This window comes from Eretmochelys imbricata, chromosome 22 (assembly GCF_965152235.1).
Source record: "Eretmochelys imbricata isolate rEreImb1 chromosome 22, rEreImb1.hap1, whole genome shotgun sequence".
NCBI lineage: Eukaryota > Metazoa > Chordata > Testudines > Cheloniidae > Eretmochelys > Eretmochelys imbricata.
In genome coordinates, this window is record NC_135593.1 from 10835977 (window position 1) to 10860752 (window position 24776).

Genomic DNA, 24776 nt, shown 5'->3' on the forward strand with positions numbered 1-24776 from the left:
CATCACCGATGGCCCTGCGCCCCAGTGGGGGCCCAGGCCCTTTAAATTTCTGCCCGAGCCCCGGGATAGCCACGGCAGCTGGGAGCCCCTGGGGCTCCATCAGCGATTTAAAGGGCCCAGAGCTCTGCCGTGGTAGCGGCGGCCGGAGCCCTGGGCCCTTTAAATTGCCCCTGAGCCCCGGGGCTCCCAGCCGCCTCTGCAGCTGGTAGCTCCGGGGGTGATTTAAAGGGCCCGGGGCTCCCAGCCACTGGTACCGCAGCCAGAGCCCCCGGGGCCTTTTAATCTTGATTTTAAGGGCCCGGGTATTTAAAGGCCCCGCCTCTCCCGGTTGAGGCCACGTCCTCTGCTCAGGACTCCCCTGTACCAGTAAGTCCGGTAAGTTACTTTCACCCCTGGCAACAGGGGAGGGCTCACTTGCTGATGACCTGGTCCGTTCATTCCCTCTAGGGCACCTTGCCGTGGCCACTGTCAGAGGACAGGACACTGGACTAGACGGACACGGGGCTAGACAGACCCTTGGTCTGAGCGGTATGGCTGTTATGGTCTCATGTTTTATTATTTTGTTACCATGGTAAGCAAGTTACAGCCTCTCTTGTAAGCTAGATGGAGTTCCCCGGCTACCCAGGCTCCAACCCACTCGTGTCATGGATACTGTTGCCCTGACAACGAAGCTCCGGCATCCCGTGTCTCCTAGATACTGTTGCCCTGGCAGCCGAGGCCTGAGCAGCATCCTCCCCCCCATCCCCGCCTCCTGCGCTGGGACCCGTCCAGACCGGGAGTGCGCAGCCTCCGGCCCCGGCAGCCAGCAGGGGCTCGGCACATCCCATCATGGCGCTCGGGCGGCGGGCGCGGCTGCTGCTGCTGCTGCCGGTGCTCGGTGAGTCCCGGCCGGGGCGAGGCAGAGAGGCGCCGAGTCTGGGAGATGCTCATGCCCCGGGCTGGGGGAGCGGCCGCGCGCCGCTGGACGGGGGAGCAGAGGAGGGGGGACCCCCCGTGCCCCGGTGCATGCGGAGGGCAGGGAAGGGGGGATTGGCTGCCCCCCGCTGCACGGGGTAGCAGGGGAGGGGGGACCCCCCGTGCCCCGGTGCATGCGGAGGGCAGGGAAGGGGGGATTGGCTGCCCCCCGCTGCATGGGGTAGCAGGGGAGGGGGGACCCCCCGTGCCCCGGTGCATGCGGAGGGCAGGGAAGGGGGGATTGGCTGCCCCCCGCTGCACGGGGTAGCAGAGGAGGGGGGACCTGCCGCGCCCCGGTGCATGCGGAGGGCAGGGAAGGGGGGATTGGCTGCCCCCCGCTGCACGGGGTAGCAGAGGAGGGGGGACCCCCCGTGCCCCGGTGCATGTGGAGGGCAGGGAAGGGGGGATTGGCTGCCCCCCGCTGCATGGGGTAGCAGGGGAGGGGGGACCCCCCGTGCCCCGGTGCATGCGGAGGGCAGGGAAGGGGGAGACTCACCGCACCCAGGTCCTCTGGCTAACAGGGAAGGGGGACCTGCCCCACGGGTAGCAGGGTAGGAGGGACCCCTGCGCCCCGGTGCATGCGGAGGGCAGGGAAGGGGGAGACTCACCATGCACAGGCTAACAGGAAAGGGGACCTGCCGCACAGATTGCAGAGAAGGGGGGACCTGCTGCGCCCCGGTGCACAAGGAGGGCAGGGAAGTGGGGTGGGGTTTGCTGTGCCCATGTGCACTGGGTTGCAGGGGGGGGGACCAGCTGCCCCCCAGAGCATGGGGTAGCAGGGGAGGGGTCCTCAGGCAGCGGGTCCAGCCTGGAGAGCGGGAGGAACATCCCGGCTACTCTGGGCTCAGGTTCCTGGCTGGGCTGGGAGCCAATTGAGCAGCCCCCTGGGGCAGAGCGCTCTCTCCAGAGGCTGCCTGTGTGTAGCGCTCCCTGTGCACCCCCTTTCTAGGCTCAGAAGGGCCAGGGACTCCCCACCACAGTATATGCCACTCCGGCTTGGGGGCCAGGGCGTGGCTTGCAGGCACCCTCAGGGTTTGCTGTTCAGGAGGGCTGGGTTGAGAGATGCCCCAGCCTGCCGGGACTGGGGCAGGGCAATGGGGAGTGTCGGTGTCTGTGGCCTTGGAATCAAGATGGTTTTAAGAATATCGATATCTCAGTTGGCCCTCACCCCAGAGGGTGTCAGGAATGCACAGCCTCGGCAGGCAGGCAGGCAGGACAGTAGAGCCTATTCAATCCAGGGCACAGGCCCCTATTGTTTAAGGGGCCCCACATGAATGTTGGCAGCTTTGATTTCAGAAACATTTGCTAATGCAGTTCAGGAATGAGTTTGGGCTCACTTGTCTGGCTATGAATAAAGGCAGGACAGGGTGGGGTGGCAGCCAGTGTGCCTTGCCCTTCCCCACACCCCACCCCACTGCCCCGCTGCTCTCTGCAGACAGCACACTGAAGGAGAAATCAGTATTTGTGGACGTGGGTGGGTGCGGAATGCTTACTACGGTACTATCACATCGGCCCTGAGCCCGAACAGACGTACGCATACACACGCTTAACTTTATGTGCTGCCTGCAGCCCTGTCCAAGTCAACGGACTTCCTCACGAGGCATAAAGTTAAGGAAGTGCTTAAGTCGTGGCATGGCTGTGGCCTTGATGCCCCCAGAGAAAGGGGGACAGCTGATTCTGAGACTTTCAGGACATGTTTGATGCCAGTTGAGTATTTGAAAACGTAACAGAAGAGGAGATTTAGATGGAAAATTCATAGATTCATAGATATTTAGGTCAGAAGGGACCATCTACTTTGATCTCCTGCACAATGCAGGCCACAGAATGTCACCCACCACTCCTACAAAAAAAACCTCACACCTATATCTGTGCTATTGAAGTCCTCAAATCGTAGTTTAAAGACTTCAAGGAGCAGAGAATCCTCCAGCAAGTGACCCGTGCCCCATGCTACAGAGGAAGGCGAAAAACCTCCAGGGCCTCTTCTAATCTGCACTGGAGGAAAATTCCTTCCCGACCCCAAATATGGCGATCAGCTAAACCCTGAGCATATGGGCAAGATTCATCAGCCAGATACTACAGAAAATTCTTTCCTGGGTAACTCTGATCTCACCCCATCTAATTCTACTCTTAAAACTTGTCAATATGTTACCCAAGGTTCCCCTGAGCCCAAAGCTCTTGGTAACTTTAATCTGTGCGAGGTGGTATCAGGACAAACCAAGGGAGATGCAGCGCTTCCGTCGGCTGTATGGCTGACACAAACAAACCTAAACAATGTGTTTTCACTTTAAAGCCAGACGCTTTTTGGTCTTCAGTATTCCCATTGGAATACCTTAACTCAAAGTCACTGCTTCGTTTAGTCTCAAGCGCATACAAACGCATAGGTTATAGAGCACCCTAAGCAGATACTTACCCCTCAGGAGTTTGGGAGCAGTATTCAGGGGACTCAACCTGCGGTTTCTGGTCGCAAACCTTTTGTCTGTGGCTGGAGGTCTTGATGAGTCCACGAGGCGATCTGCTTGACCCAAACCCACAGTTCCCCTCTGATACCTGAACAGTTATGAGACATGTCAATCAAGAAAATGTTACAGGCTGACCAAACAGAATCAGTCAGTCGGCAGAAAGCAGGTGTTACAAAAATATATTATTAAAAAAAATAATTGTTAAGCAAGCAAGCAGTCAGTCTGGGAGTTATATTTCCCTAGAACAGCAGTTCAGAAATATATCCAGACTTCCTGTTTTTCACAGATGCTTACCCCAGCATATCAGGGCGGCTGTCGTGTCAAGCCCATTTCTTGTGGTACTAAAGTGCCGCCCCCTGCTTGCTAAGCTTCTGCAAAGGCCTGGTAAATGCAACAACCAGAATAATTGATAGTCCACCCCAGTAATTGGCAGTGGCTTGGACACCTAGCTGGTTGCTAAAATGCCCTTCTACAAACATTCCGAGGACTCAGGCTGCAAAACTCAGGTTTGGAGCATTTGGGTACTCGCAGCCAGGTTTAGATGATGTCCACACCACAGTGGCACAGCTACGGAACGGCAGCTGTGCCCTGGCGTGCCGTAGTGTAGCCGTTTCGTACGTCAACGGAAAGGGTTTTTCCTTGGATGTAGTTAATCCACCTTTCCGAGAGGCAGTAGCTAGGTTGCCAGAAGAATTCCTTTGTAGACCTAGCCGCATCTACACTGGAGGCTAGGTCGACTTAACTTTGGTGCTCAGGGCATGAAATTTGTCACAGCTCTGAGCACCGTAGCTCAGTCGATCTAATTTTTAAGTGTAGACTCGGCCTTACTCTGTAAGCTTTTTGGGGCAGTGACTGCCTCTTACTCTGTGTACATGTAGCACTTAGCACAGAGGGGCCTTGATTTCAATTGTGGCCTTGAAGTGCTACCATAATCTGAATAAACAGTAACAATACAGTTATGGGCACTGTAGAAAATCTCAAGAGCCTGTCTACATTAGCGAAATGTGCACTAATGCAGCTACACCAGTGGAGTAAGTTGTGTCGATGCAAGCCCCATTTTACATCAGTGCAATACAGCTACATCAGATTTGCTACACTGGTATAAACTTCTCTAATACAGAGACAAGGTGGGTAAGGTCATAACTTAATGGACCAACTGCTGTTAGTGGAAGAGACAAGCTTTCGAGCTGCACAGTGTTCTTCGTCAGATCTGCTCGCTCATATCCTGGGACTACAACGCTGCAAACAGCTAATATAAACAGGCCTCTCGCTGGAGTTTGAACATTCCATGGTTTATAGCAACGCTTTCTGGAATTCAGATCCAAGTTTGGATTTTGAATGACCCCCCTCAACTCTCTGAAAATTCTGAGGCATTTGGACCCAGAGGTTGGATTTGGACCCATCTTGCATGAAAATATCTGTCTGGATGCTTTATTGTAATCCATTGGTATTTGACTCGACTTATTTTGACTTGGGTTAAGTTTGTTGGTTCACTAATATGTTTGATTCTACAATCATTTATATTTTTAAACTGTGTGGTAAAAGTCTCCTGATGTTTGTTTAATATACAGTCCACCTGTCCCAGAAGCACACAAGTGCTCAGAGTCAACTGTTGGTGCCAAAAATGGCTTCTTCAAGGCAGTGTTTTTAGCTCTAGTGCTAAACTGGGGTGTGAGTTGCATGTACGGATTTTCTGACTGCAAGTAGTCGCAGTGTTGCTCTATTTTCAACAGGCAATTAAAAAACAGGAGAAACAGCTCATTGAGCTGGACCAAAAGTGGATGCTTGATGACAGGTTAGAAAAAAAAATCTTAGGAAGGGTTTGGTGCTTCCAGTTGAGCAAGGAATATGTTGGCATTGCCACCAAAGTGTAACAGAAGGGGCTGCAAGTTTCATGCACATCCACTTTACAGCTGTTGACAGAGAATGTGATACCAGCAAATTCCCTCTTGCGCTAAATGCTTCTGATGATTATTTTGTTCCTTAAGCACAAGTGGGCTGAAGGAGGAAAATGTGTTTTGTGCAAAGAGAGAAAGCTGCTAAGCGATAATGACCTAGCTGTGAACTTGGGCTGTCTTTACAGACCAGTTTACTTCCCTTATGGAGGTTGAATTTTGTGTCTCTTGGACCGAACATCACTTTTTTTTTTTTTAGTTATCCATTGGTGTGCTTGGGATTTGAACCATGTATATGGCTTGAATGGGCAGCAATCGCTTAAGCAAGTTTACAGAGCAGAATGTTCTTTTGCAGCCCCAGTTTAGCAAACAAGAACAGTAGCTGCTTTACAAGATGTCGGTGGGTAGCTAGGATTCCTTAATTTCCTGCCAATGTGCCCTTTCTCTTTGCTTGCGCCAAAAGGTAGAATGGTCAGCCCTGATAGCTAGCTCTTTTTTCCCCCTGAAACTCATTTGGATTGGTAGAGAGGTGGTTTATTTTGGGGGGGATGGTGGTGGTTGGCCGGGGAGAGTTTTACTCTTGCACGTTGTGTTCTCTGCTTCAGCATTCTTGACAGTTAGAATGGGGGTGGCGGGATTGGTGTGTGCACTGAGACAGAACTGGCCTCCCCGTTGTATATTTAGAGCTAATGCTTCACAGCTGATTGCATCAAACCCTGATGATTCCAGGAAAGTGTGCGAACTTTTTATAAAGCAGAATCGAGGCAGGGGGAGAATTTCCAGAGAGCACTATGTGCTGTGTTCAGGATCCCAGGAGGCCTAATTCCCTGTGTGCAAAACATGAGCATTTAGTGCAAACCCTCCTCTCGACAGGATAAAATAACTGCTTTCTTTGCATCATCGTTTTACTAGTGCCTGGAGGCTTGTTTTGAAATTGCAGCATATAAAAACAGATGAATTAAAGATATAAAATTAATGAGTGTAATTACGTTTCCAGCCTGTTTCCTCTGTCAACAGGCAGATAAACGCTGCCATCTACTTCCCTGTTGATAAAGGCTGTTTGCTGCCCCATGTGCACTTTGTTGTGGGTATTGGGTTTTGCTCAAAGACAAAAGCAAACCCATAAACATCAGTAACGTGTCAATATGGGCACACTTCATCTGGTGAAGGGCACTCCTTTGCAGAGTCTGCCCAGGACCTAAGCACCATTTGATGGTTTAAATTGTATTTAAGCAGTATACGTGGCTGAATTTCACCCGCAGTGTTTTGCCTGCCCTCTAGTTGTAGTTCTAACTATCGCTCTACAGGACAAGAAATGCCTGTTGGACTACACGATCCAGACTCTCTGACTGGATATTGGGCGTCTGGCTTTGCAAACCTCCAAGGTCTTTGTTTCCTTCACACCCTTTGACCTAGTTAAACCCCCATATGCACATGATGCTTCCCCCCTCCAGTTAGTTGGAGTGAGAAGGGCTGTCTTGGAGTTCAATTATTGAACAATGCATTCTTTTCCAGTGACTTAACAATGAAAGATTATTGTTTGTCTGTGTCCATTTGGCATGGGGCAGCTAGTAGCTCTCTGAGCTGTTGCTGTGTTGGCCTTTAGGATAGTCGGATCCTGACAAAGTTCTCTTTCTCATTTTAGATAAATGGAGGTCAAGCAGGCGTCCTCCAGAGATAAACTATGGGGGAGGTAGTATTAAAGATGTTTCCTGCAAGAGAATCGTCTGCTGAAGTTCTGTTATCCTCTTCTTTTGCAGTCTCTTCCTTTGATTTTCATGCTGTAAGGAAGCTTTGTATAGCTCTACTGATAAAGTACAGCTGTCTAGCACATAGCTTGGTAGTGCAAAAACATTAAGACAGCTGCATAATAGAGCCTGAAATCTTTAGAAACAGCCTGGCAGTGTGGTGAGTGCGAGCTCTGGAGAGGTTGCTCTTCCAGCTTCTAAAGCACCTGGTCTAAGTTGCTTTCCCACAGCTGTTAGGCCTTCAAGGTAAATTTCATTAGGATTGAAACAGGAGGAGTCCAGATCCAAACTTGACAACTGACTGGAACAAAATCTCCTGAATTTTGCCAGCAACAGATATAGGTGCAGGTTTTATAAGAGCAAACCAAGGTCTACACAGTTCCCTACAGCTGAAATCTAACTGTCAGACTTGACTTACAGGTCCTCAGCGTAAATTTGAAATATTAATCTGAGTTACCTTGTGACGCGTAAGTTGCTTCATAGGTGACGAAAATAGAATGATTGTGTTGTGTAGTTTCCTTCCTGCAGGATATTGCAAAGTGCTTTAGACAGCAGGTTACAAGTTGAAGAGAAAATAAAGGTTTTGAAGCAATAATGGATGTGGTAGATAAAATTAAATTGCATTCAGATAATGTTCAGGGTCGCACCGTGGGTTGTTTTTTTTTTTAAACTCATAAATCCCAGGGATTGCAGAGTGAAGGGAATTCTCTTTCTCTAGCCTTATCCTATCAGTATGCCTGATTATTAGAACACAAATGTAAGATCACCAGGCACAGAGAGACCTCATAAATTATTTAGGTACAGCTGGCCCATTTAAAGACACTTCCAGCTTTAAAGCTGAGTTCTGTGCTCCTTCAGGGATTTGTTGTCTCTCAGGTGTGTATATGTGAAAGGGTAACTGTTCAGAACAGTTGATTCAGCCTTATTTCAAGTAGATCTGCAATGACACATTTTAAAATGTCTATTATTCACCTAGGGTGAGATTTTCAAAGGAGCCTGAGAAAGTTGGGCACCTAACTCCCATTGAAATCTAATGGGACTTTTGTTCCTAATTCCCATAGCCTCCTTGGAAAATCCTAGCCCTAATAAATGTTTGGAACAATTCAAAGCCATTGCGTAAACAGCCAGTGTTTAAAAGTGGCTAGTGATTTTGTGGGCTTCAGTTCTTAGATGCCCACTTTTATACACTGTGAAAGAGACCTGGTTTTCAGAGGGCCGAATTTCAGCACTCTGTGAAAATCAGCTCCCTTAAAAGTGTCTTAGTTTGGGCCTTCAAAAATGGAGGCACTCAAAACCACCAGTCACTTTTGCCAGTCTTGGCCAATGTGTCTACAGGGGTCTAATGAAGTAAACTAGAGGAGTTTGATCTGAAAATACTCAGAGTTTGCTAAATAGATAGCACATCGTATGCTAGATCTCCAAAATATGACACGATTGTTGTTTCATTAGTCATAAGTGATGGGGCAGAGAGGCAGGCAGAGTTGTAGGAAAGAGATTTGTAGAGAGGCCAGGGTTACATGCCAAGAGGCCTTTGCATGTCTGCTAGCAACGTGGGCACCAGCTTGCGTTGCTGATCTCCAGGGGTCAGACTGAATTAGGTCCCTCCTGAAACCTAACCCTCTTTCCCCTGTTCCAGCCATCCTGTACCAATTGTGACATTACCTCAGGCACGCATATTTAAAAATGTTTTATAAAAGTGGCTACACTTTTGTATTTCAGCCCCCATCCTGCTACCTGCTCCATGTGGGCAGATCCCCTCAGCCACGCGGATTTGACTTCAGTGAGACTCTGTGCCGTCTCTGGGGTGCTCTCAAGCATAGCCAGTTGCAGAATCGGGGCCATAATCATTTGTGTATGTGTGCATTTAAAAACAAAGAAACAAACTCCTCCACTTTCCAGGGCAACAGTAGTCTAGTCTGTATTTTGGAATAACATAATGCTAACTTTTAAAAAGATATAATGTCCAAATATTCAGCCAATTCCAAGTGACGTTTGCACACATGTATACACACACCACGTACTGCTCTTCCAAACAACGTATAGTCATACATGCGTGTATATAATATAGTGCATTCTTTGCACTTTTTTTTCTTTCTGCAAACCTGTAATTTAGAATTGGCTGAGCAGGTTTTAAAATACTAGATCAGTTTTTCAAAGGCATGGTTAAAACCGACACACACAGTTTGCTCATCCATCTTTAGCACAATGATGATAAATTTTTACTTGTCTGCAACTGAAATGCAAACAGATCCCTTGGGCAAACAGACAGCTAAACTGTACAAGGCTCTGTTCTTTTAGACCAAGATTAGCATTGGTGGGAGGGTGGGGTGGAGTGGAGAATATCATAGCCAGGTTATCAATCCCTGGAAAATAAAGGCCCTAACCCTGTTGTTGTATTACAGTAGTATATAGAGGCCTTAGTCGTGGAGCAGGACCTCAGGACGCTTGAGGCTGTACAAACACAGAGCCAGTCCCTGTCCTGAGGATCTTACAGTCCAAACCCCATTGGAACACATCATGTAATGAAAGCTACACCTGCGCCTAAATTTTTGCAGGATTGGGCTGCAAAATGGGCTGCCACAGAGACTCAGAGGGATCCTTAAGGTAGGTCAATATGGTAGCCTTTGCAGCAGCCAAGTAACGGTAGTGGAAGGGGAGGTCTCCATGAGCCAACTGCCAAGTCTTTGCCCTCATGCCCCTGGCATCCATTAACGACACTGCACCCTGCTTGTGTGGCATACAGCGAATGGCCTTTTCCAGAGGGGCTTTGGCTGCTTACGGCAGAGGAACCGTTTCAGAGTTTACACCGTTGACGCCTCGAGTGAGGCTGCGAAGCCCCATAGCACACGCCGCTCCTCTGAGATTTATTTTATCCCTTCGAAGGAGCTTGTCAGTTGCTCTTTTCTGTAAAGTTTCCAAGCGTTGTGTTAACCTCCATTTCTTTTTTCACACTAAGCCCTGCAAAAGCTCGAAGATAAACATTTCTTCCTCCCAATGGTATTCCTTTATTATTGTTGTTTATTTTTTTCAGCGGGTCTCTGTTTGCAGCAGCCCTGTGATATTGTTTATTTTGTGCCACACACACAGTTCTTGGGTTTGCTTCCTTTTTGTTGTAACAATAGCCACACTTTGCCTCGATAGCATCCTGTAGGTGAGGAAATCAAAACACTGCAAACGTAAATAAATGACTGAATCCCAGTGGGGTGGGTAGTATTCCCACTTGCACAAAGGGAGAGAGGTTAAGGTCAGAATATTCAAACTTGGCTGCCTAAAGTTGGGCCCCTACATCTGTGTTTGGGCATCTCAATGAGTGGGCTGATTTTCAGAGGCGCTGAGTGACGGCGGAGCCACCCGGAATTGACCTCCAGAGCTAAAAGCATAAGTTGCAAGTGCTTGAGCTAAGGAGCCAATGCTATGTAGCAGGGTGCTGTCAGTCTGCAGATTGGCACAGAGCGGGACCTGTGACACATACACACCGGTGCATTACACCGAGCACCTGCAGCTCTCATTGACTTCACTGGGTCTTCTGGGTACCCAGCACTTTTCAAAATCAGGTCATGTTTTTTGAGGTGCCTAACATTAAGCACTCACAACCACAGTGAAGGAAGGGTGTAATACACAGCTCTAGGAAAGTACAGGTGACTTAGCCAAAGCAAGAGGGGATGGGAGCTATGGATCCGGATTCTCCAATCTCCCTTTGCTAACCACTAAACAACCCCGCCTGTCCCTAATGCACCATCAATATCAATCAGGAGTTCTCAATTTTTCCCATATCAGGACCCTTGCCTGCCCCCTACCCCATCTAACTTGGATATAGATGGGACATCCTTTCTGCTGAGAAGTAGAACAGGAGGGCTTCTGTGCCCCTCTGACACCTGTTGGCGACCCTGGGCTTGAGACCTCTTGGTATGAATCACAGCCTGTGCCGAGGAATAGTAGGCTAGGCTCTATTCTCAGGTGACACTGGCCTAAATCTGGAGTAACTCCATTGAAGGTAGTGGAGTCACTCCGGATTTAGAGTAGTGTAAACAGAGAGCAGGGTTCGTCCTGTTGTTTGTGGTTGCTGCAGAGCAAACATTGCAACTTCACACTCTTCTATGGGCCAGCCAATAAAGGATGGCAGCTGGGATGGTGTCATTGTCAAAGGAAATTGCACCCATATTGTTTAATGAAATCGGTTCAACTTTCTCCAAACGCAATTGACCAAATAACAAAAAAAAATCTAGACAGAGGCCAGAGTTTGAATCAAGACCCGAAGGCTGACAGTTCTTCACAAGCACAGCTCAAAAAGGTAGCCCACGCAGACCTGGAGAAGGCTGCTCCAAGTTGACTTGTTGTCCTAGGGAAGCCAAAATGAACCCGCAGCTTTCTAAAAGCGAAGTAGCATGCCTGTCCAGGGGACCCACAGGTCAAACAGCCAGGGGCGAGCATGTCATCTGAACCAGCAATCAGATTATTTTAGAGGGGAGACTTCCCAAGCCCTAAATGGTAATGAGCCCCCAATCTGGATGGGGGCTGGGTGCGTAACTGTCCTCTGAGTTTTTGCAAGCCTGCCCCTCGTTGCTGGTGAAAGGTCTTCTCTTGACAGCCCTGAATGCTGGTTGCTCTGTTTAGCCACAGAACAAGGACAGCACAGGCCAAGTGTGCCAGAAAATACTTCTCCCACATGCTGCCACAATGTGCCCGGTTCAGCAGGGTGCGAGGGCATATGCCTCCTTCTAAGCACATGATGGTCCCACTGAAGTCAGTGGGGCTAAATGTGCTTAAAGTAAAGCATGTGCTTAAGTGTCTTTCTGAACTGGGACCTGCTAAAAGGGAGAAGGTTACGGTCTCTGCCTCCTTCGTTCCTTTGCTTGTCTGCTGCAAAGGAAGGCGCTAAAGGAAGGAACCAGGAAGGAACCCACGGCTTACTTCACACAGGCCAGCAAAACGGCCACTAGATGGCTACAAATCAGTCACTGCTGGCCTGAGTTGCCTTTGAACTCCTGGTCTGAAGGTGAGGGCCAGTGTGTCTCCTTACCATGCCAGCCCCCTCCATGGCAATCAGAGCTCAGCACTGACTGTTGCTTGTGTCCGGGAAGGAGCTTTCACTTCCCATTGACCGACTGCGAGGAGCCCAGGAATAAGGGGGTGTTGTAGCTCTGCCCACTGAGGTAGCAGTGTGTGGGCCTGCGTTGGAGCGGGGGTGTGAAATCAGCTACTGAGTTTCTCCATAGCGAATCTCTGCTCAGCCTGGCCAGGGGACAGCTGTCCTTGCCCCGCTGCACTGCATGATTTAATAAACTTCCCTCCTGCTCAGGGGAGGATATGTCCTTTGAAGTCTTGTTTCTTTTCACTGGGAATGGCTTCTAAACCACTCCACCGCCCCCCGCCCCGGCCTCCAGTACAGAACTGACTGTGCTCTGTGGCCCAGCCCTGACAGCTGTTCTGGGATTTGAGCTGGCATCTCTGGGGCGTGGGAGGACGTGGGCATTTTACTGGGCACAGGGAGCTCCCTTCACGTTCCAGTGTGCATTTATGAGGTTGCGTACATGGCATGGCCCTGTGGCCCGCTCCTGGAAATACCATGTGGCTATTACTGACTGTTAGCCAGCAGTGAACGGGAGGTCGTGCCCACTCATCAGCGGGAGTTATTGTTCACATGAATTACGGCGGTTCCCAGCAATCCAGCTGGTGGCCCAGGTTTCCTTTTAAACACTCCTTTTTCCTCTCAGGCCTTGTTTGTGCTCAGGAATAGCCTCATTTTTGCAGCTAGTGGCCAGGATAGCGAGCTGGGGCTGATGGCTAAGTTCAGACAAGGGCATTTGCACCAATTCAGTTAATTAGGGTTTACCTTGATGATAAATAACTCTACTAGGTACAGATGACATAGAGCCAACGCCAGAAGTGATGTGGATGATGGTGTTGTGAGTGGCACGATATTAACTGGACATAACATACATACCTGGAGCAGGTATAGATTGGAGTGTGTGGGTTGAGGGTTGACTGGAACGAATGGGGGCAGTATTTGCACCGGGGGCAGAATGACCATTCCATTGCTGATTGCACCAGCTTGGCGAGTTACCAGTGGTTCAGATCTCTAGTGCAGATGCGGCCAAAGACTTTGTCTCCTTTATGCCCACTTGTACCTCCCCTCTGAAACCAGCTGGGGAATCCTGGTGAGGCGAATTGATCCACATGGATGGCTCTTTGGAGCATGTACGCAGTGCGTTGTACCAAAATGTTACAAGCTGGATTGAGTCCCACCCAGCGCGATGGCTCCGCCTGCATCACGTATCTCTGTAAAGGGCTATGCTAATGCAATTGAAGGGCTATCTGGCTGTCATGCTGGGAAATTGCTTGGAGTTCTTCCTTGCAATCGAGTGACAAAAATGTAATGACTGCGGCTGCTTGAATGTCTACCGAGAGCTTTTCAATTCCTGGCTCATCCTCAGTCACTTCGGAGAGAGAGGTTTCCTGCTTCTCACGTCTGTCAATCAGCCTTGTGCTCCTGATGCGATGCAATATCTTTTGTTGCTTAATCCTCCTATTGCAATACCCCTTCGCCTTTCCCTCTTCCCTCCCCTCAGTCTGGAGTTCAGGTCCCCTGTATATCCCGCAATAGTATTGGGGCAGGGACCATCTTTTTGTTCTGTTTGTGCAGCACCTCACATGACGGGGAGCTGGCCCATGACTAGGGCTCTTTGGAACTTCCACAATACACATCAATAATAAAAATAAAAGCCAGAGTACCTGTGGCAGAATTCACAGCTGCTGCTCTGCGCTTGAATCTCCTTTAACAGCTAGCTGTTCAGCATGCTCTTAACTGGGAGGCTAAGTGATGCAATGGTCCCTTCATCTCCTGGCATGGTACTGGCTCAAAGGAGATAAAGGACAGACGATGGTGGCAGCAGGGGGCCAAAGGTACATCAAGATTTCATTGCCACTTAGTATGTAAGCCAATCTTTAAAATGCAGCTGTGGTGTGAAATTAAACTTGTTCAGAAAAGGCCTTTTCTGACTCAAATTGCCTGTGTCCTTTGTGTTTCTGCATCAGATCTACTGTCTTTACCAGCATAGAGCCAGTGCGGTGACGGAAGAGCAAGCTGAGTGCTTGTTTTCCTTGTGGCTCAGCAGCAACAATGAGGTTGCAGAGTTTTTATTGCAGGTGCTGATGCCGGAGGTGGAAGGACCCCCCTGGGTTGTCAGGTCCTGGGCTGTAGTGTGGCGTCGGCAGTTGGAAAATAATCTTTTCAAGCGTAAACGGAGCAAATTGATTGGGAATCTGCAGAGAGAAACTGGGGCCATGGTTTTCAGAAGCGAGTTGTAATGTTGGATGCCCAGTTTGAGACACCTCAAAGGGCCTTTTCAGAGGGTGGGGCTCAGTGCTTTCTGACAGGCCCCTTTCAGGTGTCTCTAGCTGGGCCCCCCCCCCCGAGAACGGAGGCTCCCAAAATCACCAGTCACTTTAACCAATCTTGGCCTAGGCTCTCTTTCCATTAGTGACTGTGATGTATGTGCTGCCATGCTATTTGGGTGTGTGATGTGAACAAAGAATGAGCGGCGTTTAGGCTGCCCAGGGCTGATGGAGAGCAGCACAAGGTCCTTGGTTTTGAGCTGGACTTTAAACAGCGCTGCGGCTGGAGAATCCGTGTATCTGGCCAGTGTGTTACGTAGCGCTGTCCGTGCCGGATCCATGGGGGATAGGAGTCTGGTACAGCCCCAGCTAGAGACCTTTAGCTCAAGCTGTAGCAGCTCTGGAGGCCCCTCAGTCAGTCCCTGGAGCATTGGACAAGGAGGAAGCCATCACATAAAGCCGTGCGCTCATGGGGCTACCTGCGGGGAACAGGCCCCGAGTGCCCTGCAGCCTCGAAGACTCAGTTTGTGAGCGGTGGGGATCCCAAGCAGGCAATCCCACCTTAACGTGGAGAGCCATGTCCAGATGCCACATTGATGGGTGCATGAGAAAGGGATACCTACTGGGTTGCTCTCTAAGGCCCGAGCCTGCTAATAGTTCCATACTGAGCCTAGGGAGTAACGCAGGCTTTCTATGCGGTAGTGAGTCATGGGAAAATTAGGCCATCAATATTCCAATATAAATTCCCGCTTTACCTGCCCAGCAGGTTCCACATTTGCGTTATCTAGGGAGATGTTCTGTGGCTGAGCAGAGCCAGCTCGGTTAGCCAGGGCTCCCCCATCACTGCCTGAAGCATGAACTGCAGCAGGAGCCTCCATGTTGAATGGGACCCTGGTGCCTCATTGCCTTACTGTTGTTCAGCACTTCTCATTGTCAGGGACTTAACTAGGATTACTAGATTATTGTGGGCCTGTCAGGAGGAATCTTCTCCTTTAGACCTTATTATCCCAGCTCATTCTGCAGTGTCAGACTTCCAAACCATTGCAGCCTTGCTCCCTCAATACTGGCTGATGAGACAGAGCTATTAGCAGTGGTCCGCTAAATAAAGGGAGCTTCTGCCCTAGAGAGAATAAAGCAGAATTGGGTTTCACTTGCTGCCTCGCCTGCTTAAGGAATTTAAAGAGGCTTTATTAAAAGTAAGGAGTTAGATGTTGCTGCTGCAGTGACTGCATAGGGCAAATGCTGGATTCTGGGCTCAGCAGCGGACTGACTCAACTGAGGCGGGTGCATGAGTGCCAGGGACTCCAATTGAGTTGTACCAGCTAGATGGAAAAATGGCTTCTTTTTATTCTACATTTCTGCTCTCCCTGTTTCTATGTGGCTTAATGTTGTGTTGCAGCTGGGAGCTAGGAACTTCTGGGACCTGCCCTCCTGCTCAGCCACTGACTTGCTGTGTGATCTTGGGCAAGTCCCTTTGCCTCTTTGTTGCCTCAGTTTCCCATCAATCATGGGAGAATATTGCCTTTCAACCAGGGTGTTGTGTATGTTGCTTTGGAAAGGAAAAGTTGTTCAGAATCTTTATAATTGCTGACTTACGTACCCAGGGTTTGATCCAGAACCCCATTGAAGTCAGCAGGCTTTGGGTCAGGCTAAACAAGCTAAGGGATTGCAAGTGCCTTGCACCTTGCTGACAATGTCAGCTGCTTTCAGGTTGCAGAATTGGTCTTCCTGGTGTCGCTGCCTGAAGTAGAAAGGATCCAGCTTGATGTTCAGACCACATGTGGTGCTTGCGAAGCTAGCAGGTAGAACATTCGTCTCACACCTTGTGAGCTGAGCTGCCTGGAGCTGGCAACACTATCCATGTAGCCAAGCTTTGGGGCAGGGACCGTCTTTTCAATAAGGGCACATACAGCGCCGAACCCAGTGGGACCCTGTGTCCTGATTGTGGCTTCTAGGTGCTACCACAATGCAAAGAGTAAATAATAAATCCTGCTGTCTCATTTTGCAGTCCTTTTTCACCATAGAACTGCATCGGAACCATGCCCTGGTCGCTCTGTGACTGTGTAATTGGATTGTCCTTTAGTGGGGTTTCTGCAGTGGTGCACTCTGCACTGGCAGATTTCAGGTGGATTCGGATGCTGGCAAGGCATGTGCCATGTGACTTGCAGTACTGAGAAAAGAGCGTTTGTGCAGCCCAAGAAGAGATGCTCATGCCCGAGTAGGGGAGCTGAGAAGTTTACATCTCTGTTGAGAGCAGGACCAAATCCTGTTGTTCGGTTGCATTTCAGAACTCTCAGTTGCACCTGGACATGAGCATCCTGCAATTGAAAATCCAGTGCCTTGGCTGTATCTCAGCACTCGTGGATGCTTTGCCGGCGGCGAACTCAGTGCACCGTGCCATGTATTTTGAGGCTGGGTTGTTTCGCTTGATATCCCTGTAATGAGATTTCTCGTCTCAAATCTCCTCCTCTTCTTGAGGGAGCTCTGATCAGAGGAGAGCTCGGAAGCGAGGCAGGGTGGGCCTGACTGCCACTGACCAGTGGGGACAGGCGGGGTCATGAATTATTCCTCGGCTAGTCTGCAGTGATGGCTGAAGCAACGCTTTAATGTGGACGTGGGATTCTGCCCAAGGTAGGCTGAGTTCAGCCGCGGCTCTCTCTGCTGTCTCGGTTACAGAAGCCCTGCCATGTGGGACGGGCAGTTCTGAGACGTGAGGGGTTGAGTTATTTTTAGAAAGAAGGGCCGTGGGTTCTCACAGTGAGTGAGGACTGTCCCAGGAAGCTCTCCCTGCGTCCTGGGGTTCCGGAAGCTGCTTGCCGGGGTAACAGCACCTCTCTGGGCCCTGCCTGCCTGATGGAACAACTTTGCTTTTAGTGGAGTTTTGCTGTAAGTTGGAATTGCAGCATGGGCCATGCTCTGGGCTTTGCTCTATTACAGTCCAGCTAAGCTCCGTCCCCAGTGCCCTGCCTGAGTTAGGCTGACCAGACGTCCTGATGTTATCGGGACAGTCCCGATTTTAACCCATTTGTCCTGCGTCCCGACAGCACATCGGTCGGGACGCCCTTTGTCCCAGTATCGGGGATGGACCACTCACCACCGCTGCCAAAGTCCCGGGGCTGGTGTGGCGATGCTTCCTGGGGCAGATCTCGGCGCCCGCGAGCCGGCAGTGCGGGCGGCCCCTGGGCACAGAGGCGGAGGGGGTCTCCGCGTGCTGCACCGGCTCCCTCCTGCCCAATCAGAGCTGCGGGGGCGGGGCTTGCAGGCACCGGCAGCGGGCAGAGAGCCCTCCCTCCCCCACCCCCCAACTGACCCAGCCCTAGGAGCCAGAGGGACCTGCCGGATGCTTCCTGGGAGGCACCCCAGGTAAGCACCGCCAGGACTCCCCACCTCGCCCCCGGCAGGTCCTCTGGCTCTTAGGGTCGTGGCGGGGGGGCAGGGGGCTCTCTGCGCTCTGCTGGCATCTGCAAGCCCCGCTCCGCGGCTCCGGCAGCTCCCATTGGTGCTTGTCCCGGCCAATGGGAGCTGCCGGAGCCGCGGAGCGGGGCTTGCAGATGCCAGCAGAGCGCAGAGAGCCCCCTGCCCCCCCGCCACGACCCTAAGAGCCAGAGACTTCCCAGCAGGGCTGGTGAGTGCGGCCAGGGAAGGGGGCAGGGTGTGATGGAGTGAGTGTCTGGGAGGTGTGGGTGGGGTGCTGGGCTGTGAGGGTGTGGAGGGCGCTGGGCAGTGCGGGAGGTTTGTGTGTCAGGGCACTGGGGGTCTGTGTGGGGCATTGTTTAGTGGTGGTGGTGGAGCTGTGGGGAAGGGCACTGGGAGGGAGGAGAAACCTGTGCCCCTGGCCCCTTGGCTTCTGCTGGGGGCTGGAGCTGTGGCCATGAGTCCTTGCTCCATGGCTTGTGGTGCGAGCTGCAGCAGGGGCCGTACACCCCTCTTGAAGCTTCCTTGGGCTGTGCGCCTCCTCTCATGGCTCCGATCGGGGCTGTGCACCTGTGGCTCCCCCCCGCTTGCCCAATGTGTCCTGATATTTCACTCTTGCGCTCTGGTCACCCTAGCCTGAGTGGTTCTGCTGAACACTCTAGTGTCATGCAGCTGTGCAATGGCCGGTCTCCCTTCCCAGTGAGGTACAGGAAGTCCCTGTGGAGTTGTGCTGCATGTCATGGGGGTGGGGAAGGGAGGTGCCGGCCCTCTCGATCTGCAAGGGTTCAGTGGAAAACCATCAGAGATAACTGCCATCAGGATCGGGGGCAGGCAACTTGGTGAGGATGGTCTCTTTCATCACCGTCTCCCCTCCTTTGGCGTTCACACCCTTTAAACTCTTGTAGATGGTTATTGAGTCCCACCCGGCCAGCCCCCTTAGCCTTGAAATTGCAGACTTTCTTGTTTTGGTTTTATTTTCTCCCTTGGCTTTTGGGGGCTTGTCAACATCATTTAGACGAGGGGGCCCAGGTGTAACTGCTGAGCGCTGGCATGGATGATCCCAAATACCCTCCCTGCATAGACATGCTGGTGCCTTGATATTTAGACCCATGAATCTGGCAGGGCAATAGAATAAAACTGTACTGAGATACACAAGAGCTGCACGTCCGATAAAATTCCTCCACGCACACAGCAAGCCTCTTACTGCTGCAGCTGGAGTCTCCGTGGGAAAAGTGACTCTGACCAGGACACACATGGTAGCAAATGGCTAAGAAAATATTTGGCTAAAAATAGCAATAAGAGAAATTAAAAAACAAAACAAAACCAGGCACTTAGGAGAAGTTTAATTTCCAGCCACATGGCAAGTTTGACTCCTCCATGGCATAGAATCTTGTAACTTTTTCATGCCAAGAGTCACATGCGATGTATATATTCTGTTTGATAACAGTGTGCAGAAATCCAGGCTGGGAAGGACCAGAATTATTATTTGTCTTACCAGAGCGCTATGGGGCTCTAGGCACAGGTTGGAACTCCGCAGGGCTAGGCACTGTCTTAGGTATAAATGCAGGAAAGTTCAAAATACTTTCCTTCCCCAAGGATAATTAAACCAGCCTCGCCCCAGTGTTGTTCTTTGCATCCTTCATGTCTTACTCACAGGCTCCTTCTACCTCCCTCGTTCCTGATTCTGTTCCTGAGTCAAGAGGCTAAATTCAGCCCTGGCATAGAGGGAGGTAGCTCCTGGGTCTGAGGCTTGCGCCAGGGCTGGTTTTAGTCGGGTAAATTTGGTCAGATTGTTACGGTGAATTAGGACTTCCTCCAGGAGAATTTCTGCTAACTTGCATTTTTCCATGCAGCTTCCTACCCTTTTCTTGGATCTGCCCCCTTTCCTCTGGCAGACACACAGCGCAGCCTCAAAGTTGCAGTAGGGAAGGCAGCTGGAGCTCGCCGGTGTGAAATGATCCCAGTAACACTTCGCAGGCTCTTAGCGGTGAGCTTGTAGGCAGATGTTAATACTCCCTCAATACCTGCAATCTGTCACTTGCAAAGTTCATTTGTAAATGTTCCTATGCACTTGTTAGCTGGACAGTTGCCTCGGATACCTTCGGCTAAAAGCATACAGAAAGATAAAGAAATGATACTGTAAAGTCTGGAGAGGCGGTCCTAAAAGGGAAGCCGTTTCCAGCCCTCTCCCCCCCCACCAGCTTTGGGCTCTTGGCTTTGCTGACTGTTGGTCTTTTCCCAACTCCTGTTTTTCCCACCTGAAGATGATGTGCTGACTCACTCATAGGCCCGTTCTGAAGCGCTGCTTACATTGTGTTGGTCAAGCTACATGATGGAGAAGAACTAAGAACTCAAGAGATGAGAGACAGAGAAAGGAGTAGGAGATTATAGGCTAAAGGTCCCACAGTCACTGTATTGTAGCTTGGCTCTCAGCCCAACATCCATGAATATTGCAAAGGCCAGCGGTGGGAGCGTATCCACTTCTTTCTATTCTTGGAATTACAGGCAGCTGGTGATATTCTTCCTCGTCCAGGGCTTGGTTCAGGGAGGCACTGAGCATCCTGACTCCGGTGGGAGATGAGCACCTCGCAAGATCGAGTTTGGGGGTTTAAGTGTTTTTTCGCCACACCTTGTGCAGAAAAACGCCCAACTCGCAGGATGCTGCTATGGGTGCGAAGTATGGCCCAGAGCAGCATGGCCCTCCTTGGGTAATATCTTTGCCTTGATTTAGGATCTGATCCTAACCTGAAACTTGACCTATACTGGGCGACGGGGTGGTGAGGACTTCGTTTGCCCTGGCATGTTGGGTTCTCCCTAAACTCAAAGCAAAACTCCCACCAACATAAACCAAAATAAGGTTCGTTGTCCCCTTCTCCTCACCCTGAATCCCTGCCAGGTGTCACTGAACTGCGGGGCTGTCCTCTGGCTCTAATCTGCAGCTTTCTCTGCCATGTGTGCAGCTGCTTGGCCGTCCAGAGGGAGAATGCAACAGGGCCGCTGCCGAGGGGAGGTCTGGGAGGAAGGGCTTGGACTGGGGAAAGGCCATTGTCAGAAATTATATCAGGGCATCCTGCCGGCCTCTTATCACTGCTATCTGCCTGTTCCCTCCCACTAACCCGGTACTGATATCACATCGCTGTTGGGAGGAGAAGGGCAGCGGCTTTATTTATGCAAGTTACAGACAGAGCCCAATGTGATGATGGCAGCTTCCCCAGGGCTGGATAGTGGAACGCCAGCGGAAGCAAAAACGTGTATTGACTCCTCATTCTGAGGCACTTGCTTCAAATCCTCACTTTTCAATATTCCCATTTCTGTCCCCTTTCACCCTTCCTCTTCCCGTGCTGCTTGAGGCAGCTTGCCAAGTAATTAGAGCACAGGACTCTCAAACATAGATTTCCAGCTCTGCCACTGAATTGTTGTGTCACCTTCATTGAGTCCCTGTAGTTCTCTGTGCCTCGGTTTCCTCATTGGTAAAATGGGTGTCGTACCTACGTACTGCATCATGTGTATTTGAGGCTTAACTAGTGATTGCAAAGTGCTGTGACTGTCCAGGGAACATTGCTGTAGAAGAACACGGTAGTTGAGAGTCGCAGAGTGGTCTAGGGGACTTGAACACCTCCCGCTACTAATTTTAATAACGGAAGATAGTTGTTGAAATCCTTTAGATAGCTTTAAAAATCTCAAACAGTATTGGTTGGGAGCCAGATCATTTCTAAGATCTGATAGCTCTGTGTCTGTTTGTTTGCTAATTAGAGCATTAAGAACAGCTGTCAACAGAATAGGACTGTCTTATCAAATTCCCAGACAAGTGACCTGTGTTCGTTTCCTTCTTTCCTTTCTGGTCATTGCCAAAGACTCAGTGTGCACATAAATGGAAGCTTGCTCATCTGTCTGCCTCTCTTCTGAGTCACGCAGTGGTGCAACAGGCCCAGTGTCTGACTTCCCAGGAGCTGCTGTGATGTTTCAAACCTAGACCTGTTGCAGAGGGGAGGGGGGGTTGATCCTTGAGGTCAATGATGAGAGAGAACCCCTAACTCATCCGGGCAGTCACCCAATGAGACACATCCACCATTCAACGTATTCTGTGCTCCCTCGTCCCCGCCAGTCGCTTGGGAAGTAAACACATCCTGAGCGATGTGCCCTTTGCAGGAAGGGAACAGGAATTTTGGAACCCAAAAGTTCCCTAAAAGTTGGTCCTAGGGTACCTCCTGCGTGGCTTGAACGTTCTTCCCAGCCACACGTCATCCCTCATGTCCATGGGCAACTGACTCACTCAGTCTTTCCTCGGAGATGGTGGTGGTTTATCGTAGGTACTGCGGCAGCACCTAGCAGTCCCACTCTGAGCCCTATGGTGCCGAGGGCTGTGCGCACGCACAACGAGAAGCCGGTGCCTACCCTGCAGAGCTTGCAATCCATTGAGGAAAGGTCTGATTCCTCTGCGGTGCTTGTCCTGCCTGTGGTAGGACTCAGCAGGTCCACATTCAATTCCCTGCTCTCCCACAGACTCCCGGGGAGACCTTGGGCAAGTCTCTGTGTCTCAAATCCCCATCTGTAAAATGGGGATAATGGCAGTGCTCTGTTGTGAGCATAAACATGTTAAAAGTTGGCGAGGTGCTCAGACAGGAGCCTGCGGTAGATGGGTATGTGACCCGCTACACCCCTCCAGTGAGCTGTTTCTCCGTTGTGCGGGTGTGTAGGCTGCCTGTATACGAACAGCTTTGCTGTCTGATGGAGGTAGAACAGTAAATCTCCCTGTCAGCAGGCTGGGTGCATGGATTGTTTGTTAATGGGCTTTCTCTCTGCAAAGTACATGAAAGGTCTTCAAGGCGCAGATTTAAACCAGGAAACTCACAGGTTTAAGGTGTTTGTAGCATGGTTAGGTTTCACATACTTTATAGATTAACATTCATTTCTGGGGCCTGCTTAAGCAACGAGCACTTGTTGCATTATTGATGAATGAGAACCTGAACTCTTGTATTTGTTTTTTGTTTTTTTTAATTGCAAATGTAAGGCCCCGATTCTGCAGTGAGCTCCACATGGGGCCACTGCCCAGAGTTGGTTGCATGAGCAAGGTCCTTATTCGTTTAACCCTGACAACAAGCCTGTTGCTGTACATGTAATAAAGATGAAGTGGGTCCATCTCTGAACAGCCTATCAATCTAATGTTCCATTAACATGGGGGGGCATTGTATTGGCTGGGGTGTGGGGGGCGGGGGGCTGCTCTTTTTAAAAAAAGAATCAAGGAATTTTCCTTTGTTTGATGTCTGTCTGTTCCTGGTCTCGTAAAGCTCTCTCAGGCCCTGCTGCGCACTGTGCAGAGCTGAGAACAGTGGCTGTTTTCGGTCACACTGCATTTGGACAAGCCCAAGCACCAGCCTGGCTTAGGGAGTAAGGGAGACCACTTCATAATACCAGAAAAAGACAGGCAGGGGAGAAGCCCTGATCAGGCAAGTATATGTGACTTACAGGGACAAGTATTTGTGACGGGGGTTGAGGGTGTTAATTTAACCCCTGCCCCCAAACACTTCCTTTCTTTCTGAGATTCTGGTGTAACAGGCTGCCCTGATTGTTGTCTCCATAACACCTCTTAGAATAATGTTGTGACATGGCTAGTGTATATATGCACCACTGCTCTCTACTAGATGGAGTAATTGCTGCGCCCCTTGGTGTTATAGGCCCCAAACAGCTAGCTCAGCGGCAGGGGCCTGCCCTTCTGAAGGAGGCGGATCTGCGTTCTTTCCCAGCTGTCTGCGTGAAATTCTTCCTGGCTGTGGCATATAGGTTAGAGGCATCCAGGAAGTCAGAGGATGCTATGGACTTGTCATAGTAAGGAGGTTTTGTGCCCATGGAACAGGGGTGCTTTTGGTGTCCTCTGCAGTGGTTAACTTCATTGCTTTATATGTGTACCAAATAGTTTGTGCTGGCCACTTGGATTGCTGGCTAGCTTATCAGGTGATCTAAATTTAAATAAATAAAGTAGCCTGCCAGAAATTGGCTTCTTTAAAAAAGTGTATCCGGTTTCTTATTGATTGGTGAATGCATTCATTCTGCTCTTTAAGGCTGTCGGACTGCTGCAGAACACTTTCATGCTACAGGAAACTCCAGCTACTGTATTAAAATTTGTACTATTTTCGAGATAATGAAATGTAGGTAATTGGAGTAGAGAACTGTCATAGGAGTGCTGGCTCCTCGCTTTGATCATTTGCTCGTTACTAGTAATTATCTTTAGTGCTCGTATAGCACTTGTCATTTAAGGATCCCAAAGGTGGACCAGTATCATCATCACCATTTTACAGATGGGTAAGTGGAGGTACAAGTAGGTGAAGTGACTTGCCCCAAGCTCTGCAGCCGAGCTCAGGGTCGAACCCTCTTGGACCAGGCAGTCTTTCCCTGTTTTTAGTAGGCAATCCTGTGACAATTCTGGAGTGTAAACTCTTTGGGACAGGTACCACCATTTACATTATGTTTGTACAGTGTCACACAATGGGCCCCGTGTCTATGCGCTACTGTAATACAAATGGTCAGTAATAATAAACTGGTGACATCTGATCGCTGGATACAGAAGGAGAGCACGAATCATAAGCCAATAAAGAGACAATGCTTGTAGAATAGCACAAATCACGTGGAGAATGAGAGGAAAGGCAGCAGAAGGGTAGGGAGAAGGAAGGGGGAAAAAAAACCATCAACGCATGTGGGGAAAGCCCGTTAGACCTCCCTGCATCATTCCATTTGCAATCCCTCTTGTTAATTACTCTTCATGTTTCCTGTCTGTGCCAACATGTCTCTTTTGTTCGTAGGAGTCTGTCGGGGACTTGGTTTCCTTTTTAAAGTAGCAGCACAAATGTGTATCTAAAATAAGTGGTGGTGTTTTATGTAGCTGGTAAAAATAAAAGCCTCCCAGCGTAGGCATCTATGACAGCACAGAGGATTTATGGCTGATTGGAGTGTTTTCCAGTGCCACTTGGATGCCT

At 50.1% G+C, this 24776-nt stretch overlaps 1 protein-coding gene across 1 annotated transcript in view; it reads left to right on the plus strand.

Annotated features, from left to right (window-relative positions):
• Positions 1 to 820: 820 nt before the first annotated feature.
• JAM3 (junctional adhesion molecule 3) overlaps positions 821 to 24776 on the plus strand; it is a 41786-nt gene continuing 17830 nt past the window's right edge. Inside the window, exon 1 of the mRNA XM_077839928.1 lies at positions 821 to 877. Within this exon, the coding sequence (XP_077696054.1) occupies positions 829 to 877 (49 nt within the window). The 5' untranslated portion in view covers positions 821 to 828. The remainder of the gene's footprint in view (positions 878 to 24776) is intronic.